This window comes from Nicotiana tomentosiformis, chromosome 4 (assembly GCF_000390325.3).
Source record: "Nicotiana tomentosiformis chromosome 4, ASM39032v3, whole genome shotgun sequence".
Taxonomy (NCBI): Eukaryota; Viridiplantae; Streptophyta; class Magnoliopsida; order Solanales; family Solanaceae; genus Nicotiana; species Nicotiana tomentosiformis.
The window spans coordinates 116,698,415-116,712,582 of NC_090815.1; the positions used below are offsets into that span (position 1 = coordinate 116,698,415).

A 14,168-nucleotide genomic window follows, 5' to 3' on the forward strand; every position below is an offset into this window, starting at 1 on the left:
CGCACTCATCCCGAGTGACCCGCATCACGAGACCACATCGTCTCATTACTCATGAACCATCTCATACTCTACTTACGCACACAATAGCATCTCCAGCTGGTACACCCATCCTGCAAGACCTTCCGCGTATCCGAAGCTATTTATTTCTTTCCTCCAATATGACACCGCATACCCGATGATAACATAGAACATTCCAAGTCCTTAGGCACCTGCACTTAAATTCTTGAACCCACTAGAACCGTTGTTGAGAGTCACCCACTCTGACCTGATCCCAAATATAACCAAACTTTGATGCTATGCTAGCACATGAACACTCTCTCAAAGAAACAACCAGTTGAATTCTTTTCCTTGTACATTACATCCACAAGAAGCATAAACTCTGAGTCTTCCCAAATCCTGCACATCAATAGATAAGACAAAGTATAGCACACATTCATCGAGTTCCTTGTTTGAATTACTCCTGGCATTTTCTTTTCTTAGTCATAAATAATCCACCAACGCATCGATAACTAGAACCGCATAAGCAGACAACCACACGATCCAATCGTAGACGGTGGGGCTCCCCCACTTAGCTTTAAGCTACCATTACATAAAATCAGAACCCACGAGGATTCCTCCTTCTCAATTACCATGATCTCATACCTTTATCCTGCCAAATTTCTTGAAATCTTTCGTCAACTTCTCATGAACATTCTGAATTATCCGCCACAATCGCATATTTGACCTTCTGTCGGGTAGTAAGTAGAATTCTTCGTAGAAACTTTATCAAAATCACACAATCGCTGACTTGTCCATAGGAGATAGCCCACATGTGGAATTCCATATCGACATCTCCCAACGACGATGCACTAGGTGCAGCTACTATGAAATCAGTAAACCCTCCTGAGCCTATGCTCGTCCACCAGTTGTACAAGTCTGTCCCTTCCCCATTGACATCAACTGAAAGTCTAACAATACATTCCAAACTCGAGTCATGTTGCATATGAAATGATAATCAAATCTTTACACCCCTCTTCATTTCAAGAAAACTTCTTTCTGCCTTATTAAATCTGTCTCCACACGGTAACCACCATTCTAAATAAAATTCGTAGACCAAATCACCTTCCATCATGATTTCCAAATCATTCTACACTTTCTCAAGGCACGCGGCTATCCTACCACAGAACCCATATGCTAATCTGTCACTCTTACTTCGGTTAAACCATATCCATTAAGCAACTTCTCGACCTCTGTTGTTCATACTTGACCTGCTAGTAATTCAACCACCACGAGGCATTTCCCGCCATGTCCTCCCTCATACTTTGCTGCCCAACTGCTGCCTCGTACCAAATCCATATCTGTAGCACCTGAACTAATGAATTACTACCAACTCTAAACCTCCTGGAAGATCATCTTTCTCGATCCATCAACATTATAATCACATATTCGATTTGGAACTGCTACACGTCGTTATCTCGGACAACCGCGTTTTAGGCACCATTTCACAACACCTTGCCCTGAAGGCAAAATCAAAGACGACTATAACACCGGCAGACCTTAATGCGTTCCAACAAGGACGACGATGCCATATCACAAATAATAATTCCATCAGGCTCGAAAATATCAAGCCTCGTTACTCCATCAACCAAAGCCTGAACATTTATAGTCAGATTTCCCTTCCTTTGCTGGAATTAAATGCTGAACCTTAAAATCATGCACTGAAAAATCCTCCTTTCAAGTCATTCACTGCCTCAACACATAAACGAGCGCCCTACCATTCCACCAACACTGTACGATAACAATGCATGAACATCATAGCAATCCGTGCATAGCCTCAAAACCATAGGAAGTACAGATACTGAACTGAGATGACAGAACACCCTTCTGCAAGGCGACGATAATAGGCTGCTCGAACACGTAGGGACAAATATCCTGCACCATGTCTGTAGTACCAATACCACTACTCGACGTCCAATTGATAACAAGCACTTCACGTCGCATAAGATTGAGTAGGAAGGAAATAAAGGAACAAGCCTCAATGGAATCAAATCGCACGATGAGGAAATCAAGAAGGGAAGTGCTCCTAACAACCATGTAGCCTATCAAAGATAAGTATAGACGTCTCTGTACCGTTCTGCAAGATTCTACTAGACTTGCTCATGACTCGTGAGACCCAAGAGAACCTAAGGCTATGATACCAAGTTGTCACGGTGATGGTAGGCTATAATCTCGCGTTTTAGTCATTTATTGCACTTTAATTGAGTTTGAGCTTTAATCGCTAGTGTTCTGCACTAATTGTGTATTTTATGCCTTGTTGGAAAATTCAGAGCTATGTAAATGTTATAGAGCTAATTTGAGCTATTTGGAGCTTTGAAATGTGAGTAAAAGCCCAGGGGATTAAGCCGAGATTGTATTTGGGGTCGAATACCACGTCTGGATGTCAAACATTGAAGCAAAAAGTTGGACTCTGAGAAAAGTGTACACCCGCGGAGCGTGGCGCGGCGCGCTTGTACATTATCCGGCAGCCTGACAGATTTTAACTCTCTGAACTTTCCCACTAATGCCCCGCATGGCACGTCCCCCCCCCCCATGTGGCGTGCATATGCAATATTTACAGAGTATTTTCCTATTTCGCGTGGGAGAAGGTATCTTCGTCTGGGCCTGACCCTACTTGGTATATATACATGGAAAAATGCTATTTTTGGGACTTTTGACACATCTAAGACCTAATGAGGCTAAGGAGAAGTGGGAGAAGTAAGAGCATAAGGATTTCATCATTTAATCCTCACCCAAGAAAAGGGTTTGGATCATTTATGCTTTCCTTTAACTTAAACTTATTTGTGATGAATTACACCATATCTATGGAGTAGTTCTCTTTAGGGATTGATGGATTTGTTGTATTGAGAATTGTTTGTGGATATTAACTCTAGTTGTTATGTATTGAATCGTTTTGGGTGTTTTAATTGTTGCATCTATTTTCACATGTTCATGTAATCGAAAGAGGCATAACTTGTGATATTTTTGCATTATCTTGTTGGTTAAATTCATTGATTCTTCTTAGTAATTGAAAGAGGCTAGTTGAATTATTGTTTAGACCTAGTTAGGAGGATAATTGAAATAGGTTCTCCTAAAGATCAATCCACTACAAATTCTTGCATATCTTCACCGAGCATAAATTGGTTCATATTGTGAGGTTGAGACTTAATCGAGAGAGGAGTTTCTATTGAACGTTGAGGTAATAATTGAATCAATTTGATAGACTAACTTGAACCTTAGGAGTGAATTAGCTAGAGTTAAATTCCAGGCAAATATCTTGCACCTATCCAATCAACCCCTACTTTCTCCCACTGATATCTTCTTTGCTTACTCTTATCGCGATTGTCATTATCCAATAGTTTAGACATTTAGTAAATTGTAGTTTTTAATCACATAAATTTTAATTGTTGGCATCTTGGATAGCAACCAAGCTATAAACTATGAAAATATAGTTTAACTCAAATCCCTGTGGATACGATATTTTATTATACTATATTCGAATAGCGAGCATATTTAAGTATGTGTTTTGCGCTCGTCAAATTTTGAACACCCCACACTTAAACCATTGCTCGTCCTCAAGAAATAAAACTACACTTCATATAGACATGACCTTTATTTAAACAACTCTCATAACTCATCAAACCAAGAATATTTAAAATAGATTAAGCACAATAACGTAACATCATAGCCTCAAAATTTGACTCAAGCACCACACATTATTTTTAACCCGCTCACTTACTCTAACATAGAGGTCAACGACATTACCTTTCCTTCATGAATCAAGTGCCCTCACCCCAGTAGAAAGTCATTCCACACACCATAAAAATTAAAAACAATTAGGAACTCAAGATAGAAAGAATTCACTCACTCGGAGAAACAACATTCATATGCCACAAAAGATGCACCATAGGCTTGCCCGTAATGTACTACTCAACTAATCGAGCTCATTCAGTCAAGGATCAAGTAGGACTTTAATTGGTCATAATGTAGGCTACGGGACGGGTAGGATACATTTAGATATAAAAGTGACTACATCTCCCTAAGCACTTTAATACATAGATTTCATTATTCAAAACTCCACACTTATGTCACAACTATAACTCCAACTTTACATCAATATACATTAACTCCCAACTTCTTTAAGCACAATTAAATCAAGATTTACCACTATCGTGGAATATTTTGCACAATCATACAATATTTTTTTTCTTTTACAATTCAAGTGGCTCTTACTTTTTTTAATACAGTATACCTTTCTCCTTATTTCATTAGTTCCACTCAAAAGCCAAACCAACCACCCCACACTTCAACTTTTGCAAAGTTCATATCAAATTCAAGTGCTCATGAGAGGTAAATGGTTCAAATATATGGTCAATTCAAACAATTGGGTAAAGTTTGTAATGTGGTTGCCAAAGAAACAGGATTACAGGCTCAAAGGGGTTAACTAAGATATAACAATTAGGTGGGTAAAATCATATAACTGGTTCAACAAAAAAATGCCTAAATCACTTCCAAGACTGAACAATACTACTATTTCACTTTGCAAACACACAGCAAGTTCTAGACATCAAATGCAATGCACAGAATATACAAAAACCTCACACGCACATGGCACCTAACTCACTCAAGATCAGACTATCAAGACACTCTAGTTAAAGTAGTTAAGCAAAGTTAAAATCATACAATTTAAGGTGCTTATGCAAGAGTCAAAAACTGAACCTAAGCATCACAACTAAAGCACTCACTATTCTCAAGGTATAATAGAGTCAAGAGATATTGCTTTCAATTCAAAATACAACACAAGGTTCCCTACTACTAACAAAAATTTAAAAAAAAACTATCTACACCCGGTTCAAACAAAATCCTTGAAAAAGAACCGTGGCACAAAGAAAAACCAAGAGGGAATTATTACACTACCTGATAAAATAAAATATTTTTGTCTTTTTCTTTCGACTTTAATCCCTCAACAAACTTGTCGAGTGATATCCGTCATCGGGAAAAATCAAAAAATTTAAAATTTTTATGGTTTTTGGTTTTTTCTCATTTTTCTATCTCTAACTACTAAAACAATAAAACTAAATTACTAACACAGATACATACAACATATAATTTCCCCACCCTACACTTTAAGTTATGGCATATCCCCATGACACACAATTAAAAATCATAAGGTAGAGAAAACTTTCCTAAATCTCTAGTCAGGGTCTGAATCAAAGTCGGGCTCCATTCCACGCGCCCGAACCAATGCACACATCCATGCAGACAACTTCTTCTCAGCTTTCTTGGGGTACACCCCACACTTTTCTTTCAATGCAGCCTTCTCTTTTGAACCCTTCACCTTCCACTCAACACTTTCAGTTGGCTTTTCCGTTATCACCACCGTCTCTACATTCATTTCAAATGTCACAGTCTCTTTACCCACTATAAGCATGAGTTTTCTATCATGTATATCCAATATTGCTCTACCCGTTGCTAAAAATGGTCTTCCTAAGATAAGGAGGACCTCTTTGTTCTCTTCCATCTTTACCACTATGAAATCTACAGGAAACACAAATTTATCTACCCGAACTAAGACATCTTCCACTATCCCCTCGGCTATGATAGTTGTTTGGTCTTCCAGCTGCAAAGATATTGGTGCAAACCTTGTCTCTCCAATCTCATTATCTAGTTTCCTATAAATAGACAAAGGTATTAAATTAATTGAGGCACCCGAATCACAAAAAGACTTATCAAAATTAATAGTGCCTAAAGATCAAGGTATAGTAAAACTCCCTGGATCTCCACAGTTTTGTGGGAGTTTGTTTTGCAAGATTGCGCTGAAATGCTTTGTGACCTTGACTACTGATGTTTCTTCTATATTTCTCTTCTTTGTAAGGATTTCCGTCAAGAACTTGGCATAAGCTGGCATTTGAGAGAGCACCTCAGTGAATGGAAAATTTATATTGACTTGTTTCAGCATATCCAGAAATCTCTCAAATTTCTTGTCCAGCTTCTTTCTATAAAGCTTTTGGGGAAAAGGTAAAGCAAGAATATGCTTGCTCTCTTCAGATTCATACCTTCTTGAATTCTCTTCCTTTTTCTTTTTCTTAGTTCCTTTCTTGCCTTTCTTCTTCTTATAAACTTCATTTTTCAGCTGCTCCGCACTTTCTTTTTCTGGTACCACCTCTTTTTGGATAGGGGTGGGCTCTTTCACTACTTGTCCACTTCTCAGAGTTACAGTATTTACCGTCTCCTTGGGGTTTTTTCAGTATCAGCTGGAAAAGTACCTGGGATCCTTTTAGACAATATTGTGGCAATTTGTCCCACTTGTTTCTCCAAGTTTCGCAGCCCTATGCCAAATTCTTTGATAGTTGCACCATGAGCATCTAACCTCTCATCTGTCTTGACAATAAAGGACTTCATCAGATCTTCAAGCCCAGGCTAATTGGATTGTTGAGGTTGAAACTGCTGCCTTTGTTGATTTTTGAAGCCTGGAGCTCGTTGTCCCTGGAATCTGGAGTTGTTTTATTGCCATGCATTTGCATTACCTCCAGGTGAACACCATGAAAACCCAGGGTGCTTCTGACCCATTGAATTGAAGTTATAATTCCCAATGACATTAACTTCCTCCATTGAGGCCTTACACTCATGAGTAGGGTGTCCTCTTTCACATATATCACACGCTGCCTGGGGCTCACTGTGTATCGAGGCTAAGGTCAACTTCCTTATTTCTTTGGCCATGGAATCAAGTTTTACCTTCACCGATGTGTTAGCGTCAACTTGGTGAACACCGGTTGATCTTCTTGTTTCAGCAATTTCAGAGGGCCACTGATTTGCATCCTTAGATAACTCATATAGAATTGTGACTATCTCCTCTGAAGTCTTCTTCATCAACAGACCTCCAGCTGTATTGCTCAATGTTCTGCGTGAGGCTGGTGTCAATCTATCCCAAAAATCATGGAGTTGCATCCAGAGTTCAATTCAGCTATGTTGACACTTTCGCACTATCTCCTTAAACCTCCCCAAGCTTCAAACACAGTTTCAGTCTCGTTCTGGCAAAAGTTATGGATTTCTCTTCTAAACTTGCCCGTCATAGCTGATGAGAAATATTTGTCAAGAAATTTTCTGGTCATCTCATCCCATGTTCTAATCGATCCATTAGACAAGCTTCAAAGTCAGTGCTTTGTATCGTCTTTGAGAGTGAAGGGGAATGCTCTTAAGTAAACTGCATCTTTTAACACACCATTGTATTGAAAGGTGTTCATAATCTCTTTGAAGTCCATTAGATGATTGTTTGGTTCTTCGTTCATCTTTTCTCTGAAAATGCAGTTGTTTTGAAGAGTTTGAAGCAACCCATGCTTTAACTCAAAATTGTTAGTTGCACTTGGAGGTGGTCTCACACTTGATAAGCCTTGGTTGTAAACCGGTCTAGCATAATTACCCAGTGGTCTCCCAGCACCGGGAGCAATATTTTTTGAATTGGTCTGCGCCCAAAGGTATATTCTGAGCAATTCTCCGAGCCCTCTCCTCTTCATAGACAATTTGTGCATTTCGAAGAGCTGTCTCCTCAGCATCTCGTACAGCGTTTTCTCTTTGCTGGACTGCCTCTCGTGCAGCCAAATCAACACTATCATCATCTCCCGTCATAACTTTCTTGGTTGAGGATTGCCTAACATTCTTTGTATTCTCGGGGAGATTTCTTTTCTTCCTCAATTGTCGCAGTTGTTTCTCGATTTCTAGTTCATAAGGTAGCACTTTCTTCCCAGAGGATCGAGTCATACACCAATCTAACCTGTAGTCTACACACAATCAAGGAACACCAAACACAAAAAGAGATAAAAAATAAAATAAAAAGAAAAATTCCTGAATTAGCACCACAAACTATTTCAAACACTATTAATTACAAATCCACGGCAACGGCGCCAAAATTTGATGAGCACAAAACACACACATAAATATGTTCGCTAGTCGAATATAGTATAATAAAATATCGTATCCAGAGGGATTGGAGTTAAACAGTATTTTTTTCTAGTTTATAGCTTGGTTGCTATCCAAGATGATCAACAATTGAGATTTATGTGATTAAAAACTACAATTTAATAAAAGTCTAAACTATTGGCTAATGACAATCGCGACAAGAGTAAGAAAAGTAGCTATCAATGGGAGAAAATTGGGGTTGATTGAAAAGGTGCAAGATATTTGTCTGGGATTTAACTCTAGCTAATTCACTACTAAGGTTCAAGTGAGTCTATCGAATTCACTCAATTATTAGCTCAACATTCAGTAGAAACTCCTCTCTTGATTAAGTTTCAACCTCACAATATGAACCAATTTATGCTCGGTGAAGATATGCAAGAATTCGTAGTGGATTGATCTTTAGGAAAACCTCTTTCGATTATCCTCCTAACTAGGTCTAAACAATAATTCAACTAGCCTCTTTCGATTAGTAAGAAGAATCAATGAATTTAACCAACAAGATAATGTAAAAACATTACAAGTTATGCCTCTTTCGATTACATGAACATGTGGAAAAAGATGCAACAATTAAAACACCCAAAATAATTCAATAGATAAAAACTAGAGTTAATATCCACAAACAATTCTCAATACACTAAATCCATAAATCCCTAAAGAGAACTACTCCATAGATATGGAGTAATTCATCATAAATGAGTTTAAGTTAAAGGAAAGCATAAATGATCCAAACCCTTGTCATGGGTGAGGATTGAATCCAGACGTGGGCTTTTACTCAGACTTCACAAATAATTCTCAATACACCAAATCCATCATCCAGACGTGGTTTACGACCCTCGAACGTGATCTCTGCTTAATTCCTTGGGCTTTTACTCAGACTTCAAAGCTCTAAATAGCTCAAATTAGCTCCATAACATTTTCATAGCTTAGAATTCTCCTACAGGGCATAAAATACACAATTAGTCCAGAACACTAGCAATTAAAGTTCAAACACAATTAAAGTGCATTAAATTAGAGTGCAATAAGCGACTAAAATGCGAGATTATAGCCTACCATCACACGACCCAAAATTCACTAAAGGTCGTGATGGCGCCTAACACCCCCGTCAGGCAAGTCAACGGTGATTGATCAACTTAGTTACTCATTTAAGTATTTTGAAATCATAATTCTCATTAATTAAATAGTATAAAATAGGATTTACAGGGTAAATGATATATTTACATGAACTATAATAATGAACAACTTGTAGGAACCCCCAAAACCCGGTGTCACAAGTGCATGAGCATCAACTAGGAAATATAATAAAATACAACATCTGTCTAAAATACACATTAGACAGGAGAATATAAATAACTCTGATGGAGACTCTGCAAGCTGCGAATCGTAACATGGAATGCAACTCACGGTAAAGTCCCCGCAATAGCCGCGTCGTTGCGCCCAAAAGACCACCAGACATATATGTACCTGCACAATAAGTGCAACAAGTGTAGCATGAGTACGTAAATCAACGCGTACCCAGTAAGTATCTAGCCTAACCACAGAGAAGTAGTAACGAGGGATCGACATCGACATCGACACTTACTAGTGGTCCAATAAGACAGATACGGTAGAAGTAAACAGATGTGAGTCAGAGTAAATAAATGAAATAACAAGTGTAAATACGTGGTATAGTTCTCCTCTCTGCAATACCTCAAGCTCTCAGCTAGTAGTTACCACCTCAATTAGAGTATATATATAATGGACCTCACCAGATAGGTCGTCACAGTTCAAATCTGGAAAACTCACAGATATACTGGTTTCTTGCCAATTATTACGCACGATTTCATAAGACTAATTTATAGAAATGTCGAGGCGTACGGCCCGATCCATCATAATATTTTCGAACCATAAATACATCTATTATATTACCGAGGTGAATGGCCCGCTCCCATGAGAGTGTGATACATAATCTTGCCGAGGCGAACAACCTGATCCCATTATAATGTGCACACTGCCGAGGGTCGAACGGCACGAACCATAGATGTATTTATTATACCGCAGAGGTGAACGGCCTGATCCCATTAGAATAAGAAGCTTTGACGGTTCCTTGACCCCACTCATGAATAGACATGTGGGTTATAAATTTTTAAGGGAAACCTTTCCATGAGAACGCATAACGCGGGAGAAATTCGTAAGAGGAGTATAATTATTCCGCAACTAATCCTGAAGCCCTTCGAGTCTCTATAATAGCAAGTCTATCACTCTACACAAGTCTAGCCTCAGGTCACAACGTAAAATAAAGAAATTTAATAGGCAAGAGACAATTCAAATTGTACAGTTATAGCATGGCGAAAACCTAAGTCTACCCGGACATAACATGAATCTAGCTACGTACGGACTCTCGTCATCTCGTGCGTATATAGCCTCTACAACAAGTAGCAAAGATCAAATACATCACTAGGGGTAGTTTCCCCCTCACAGAGTTAGATAGGAGACTTATCTCGCTTCGAAGTTCCATAGCCAGCTCCAATGCCACTCAAACACCTCAAACCGAAGTTCGTCTCTCTAAAACTAGTCAAACAATGTGCAAACCAATAAAGATATATTCTAATACTCATAATAATTTCCAACTCCACTCGAAAAGTCTATAAAATCAACCTTCGGGCCTACGTGCCCGGATTCCAAAAACTTTCGAAGATGAACATTACCCATAACATTACGAACTCAAAAATATAATTTATTCTCAATTTCATGTCCAATTTCGTGGTAAAAATCTAAAAATATCAATTTCTAGGTTTTCTACCAAAACCCACCACAATTTCTACTAATTTTCATATTTAAATCCTTATAGAATCCATGTATTTAACTTACAATTTGTGGGAATAACTTACCTTGCCATGGATGATGAAAACCTCCACTTGAAGCTCACCAAAAATCTCCCAGACCAAGAGAGAAAATGAGTGAAATGAGCAAACCCCAATTTTTAAAATCATCTGCCCAACCGACCTTCTGTACCTGCGGAACACCAGCCGCACCTGCGGAAACATCCATCGTAGGTGTGGTTCCCTCCAAGCCAGGCAAATCCGCTTCTGCAGACCAATTTCTGCTCCTGCACGATCGCACGTGCGGATATCCTCCGCTTCTGCGATCCAGCTGCCCCTCTCGTTTTTCGCTTCTACGAAGCACCCTTCGCATCTGCGGGCTCACAGATGGGGAAATAGCCTCGCATCTACGGCCACCCTAGCTCAGTCTAATTGTCGCTTCTGCGGCCCAACGCCGCACCTGCAGGCTCGCACCTGTGACCCTTTCCACGCAGGTGCGATTCCACCAGATCCCAGCTGCCTCAGCCCTTCACCCCAGTCCAAACTCGATTTGTTTTCGATCTGATCCGCACCTGGAGCCCTCGGGACCCCTATCCAAATATACCAACACATCCCAAAACATGACATGGAATTAGTAGAGGCCTCAAATCATACCAAACAATATTGAAACTATGAATCGACGATCGAATCCTTCTTTAAACTTTTCAAACTTCGACGAACGCGTCCAATATATATCTAAACATCCCATAATGACGCCAAACTTTGCGCATAGGTCGCAAATCACGATATGAACTTATTCCAAGGTTCCGAACTCCAAACGGGCATTGATAACATAAAATCCACTTCAAACCAAACTTATAAAATTTTAAAACTTTCAAAAGTGCCAACTTTCCATAATAAGTGCCAAAATGCTCCCGGGTGATCCGATACTCAACCCGAATATACGCTCAATTCTGAAATTATCATACAAACCTATTGGAATCTTCAAATCCCGATTCCGAACTCGTTAGCTCAAAAGTCAGACCTTAGTCAATTCTTCCAACTTAAAGCTTCCGAAATTAGAATTTTCTTTCCAAATCAACTCCGAACTTCCCGAAATTCAATTCCGACCACACGTACAAGTCATAATACCTGAAGTGAAACTACTCAAGGCCTCTAACCGCTGAACGACGCGCTAGAGCTCAAAACGACCGGTCGGGTCGTTACATTTATTATTAAAAGAAAAGGAAAAAACTCTCTCCTTAAGCCAAGTGGCGGCCTAAAAAAAATTCACATGGCATGAGTAGTTAATAATTAGTTATTGATTATTGTTTTTGAATTTAAATATTTATAAAATAATAAAATAAAATATTTTATAATAAAAACGAACATTAAAAAAAATTATCCATTCAAATTGGAGAGTAGTTTTATGTTGGAGTTTTTAAATTAGTTTAAAATAAAAAACTAAAATTAGAAAAAAATAAAAAACTGCCAATTAAAAATTTCTTTGTTTTTCTAATAATTTTTGTTTTTATTCTTAAAAATAAAAAGTTTATTTATTCAAAAAATATCTATATCTATATTTATATATTATTAAAAGGAGAGGAAAAAACCCTCTCCTTAAGCCAAGTGGTATCCTAGAAAAAAGCCACATAGTATAAGTAGTTAATAATTAGTTATTTAGTTAATAATTAGTTATTGATTAATTTTTTTGAATTTAAATATTTATAAAATAATAAAAAAAATTATAATAAAAAATGAAAATTAAAAAAAATAGTCCATTGAAATTGGAGAGTAGTTTCAAGTTAGAGTTTTTAAATTATTTTAAAATAAAAAACTAAAATTAGAAAAAATAAAAAAACTGCCAATTCAAAATTTCTTTGTTTTTCTAATAATTTGTGTTTTTCTTTTTAGAAATAAAAAGTTTATTTATTCAGAAAATATTATTGAGAATAATATAATAAAATAAAAAATATATATCTTCGATGATATTATAAAAGGAAAATAGTAGATAAAAATATTAAATAAAGTAATATGCTAATAAAAATTTCTATTAACAATGCAATAATACTAAATATTGGATAATAGATTATAGAAAAATATAAAACAAAAAAGTTATTCACCGACTATATAAGTCCCTTTAATTTAATAGAGATTTTATTATTGGGTATATCATATTAACAAATAAGATGACAATTGAAATTTATTAATACGATTTAATATGTTCAAACCCGATCACAATTTAATTTAATTAATATTTTTTAATATTGACCGTGCATCGGGCGGGTACGACTACTAGTTTGGTTTAATGTGGTAATACGCAGTCTCAGATTTCAGACAATAGAAATTTATAGTGTTTAATAAGAATTAGGTTTTTTATTTTTCAAATCGTCTTGTTGAAGGAATGGAGATAATTTGGACGTGCAACTCTTTTGAAAACGTTTTCTGTATTTTTCAATTGTTTATGACGACTAGTTATTTTGTTTAAACAAAACAATAACTTGTTTGATCATGAAAGAAAATCTTGAGGTGTTTTCCAAAAGCTTTTCTCGAAAAACAATGATATCTAAAAAATCTATCAGGACATGTGTTTTTTAAGAAATTTCTCAAAAAGGAAAAAATATCATACTATGTGTCTGGAATAATACACTGGTTATGGATCCCAATTGTATACTTCGAAAGTTCTTAAAACATAACAACGTAATTTTTAGCTCTATCTTTAGATTGTTCGTTTTAATTTAGAGAAAAAATAGTTATACTGTCAAGTATAATCTCAAGCTTAATTGGCACAGGACTATTCCTTCTAGCAGAGAATTGACCACTCGAATCTTGTACTACTAATGCAGATTATTCGCTATCAGATCCTTTTTTCCCCCAAATTTGGATTCAGATTTACATGGACGAATTATAATTCCAATATTTCACAGAAGACAAAACAAAAAGAAGTCTTCAAAAGAATACATGAAATGATCGATTGTGCTGTGACACTGAAGATTTCAGAGTTCTCATCATCAAAGATTCAAGACTTTGATTTTCGACATAGCTTTTCCCATCCTTTGAGGAGTATACTATTAGTAGTACAATATCTGAGCATTGCAGAAATAGCTATAAAAAGTATAAGTTGACTGCTTTCTAAACCAGACAAACTCCAACCAGACAAAAATAAAGCACTAGAAGCCACGCTTGTTCGCATATATTACGTAATTTTGACAAGAGACTAGCCTTATTTTAGGGGACTGAAAGTGAGAGAAGCAAAAAATTTCTAGTAAAAGTTCTCGTGAATCACAAAGAATATAGTATACTCCCTTTTACCATAAAGTATAAAGAAGACAAAAGGAAAGACCTTCCCATCGCGTGTTGTCTCCCTTTTTGCAGGAGGTTATATATAGTACTCCATAAATTTAATTTATTGCAAAAAAG

The 14,168-nt window shown here is 37.0% G+C and overlaps 1 protein-coding gene across 1 annotated transcript; it reads right to left on the reverse strand.

Moving 5' to 3' along the window:
* Nucleotides 1–5,767: 5,767 nt before the first annotated feature.
* Nucleotides 5,768–7,773, reverse strand: LOC138910411 (uncharacterized). The gene is made up of 4 exons (XM_070201649.1): nucleotides 7,436–7,773; nucleotides 6,543–6,937; nucleotides 6,282–6,392; nucleotides 5,768–6,207 (listed from the first exon to the last, which is right to left on the reverse strand). The coding sequence occupies exons 1-4, from the start codon at nucleotides 7,771–7,773 to the stop codon at nucleotides 5,768–5,770; spliced, it is 1,284 nt and encodes a 427-aa protein (XP_070057750.1).
* Nucleotides 7,774–14,168: the final 6,395 nt, after the last annotated feature.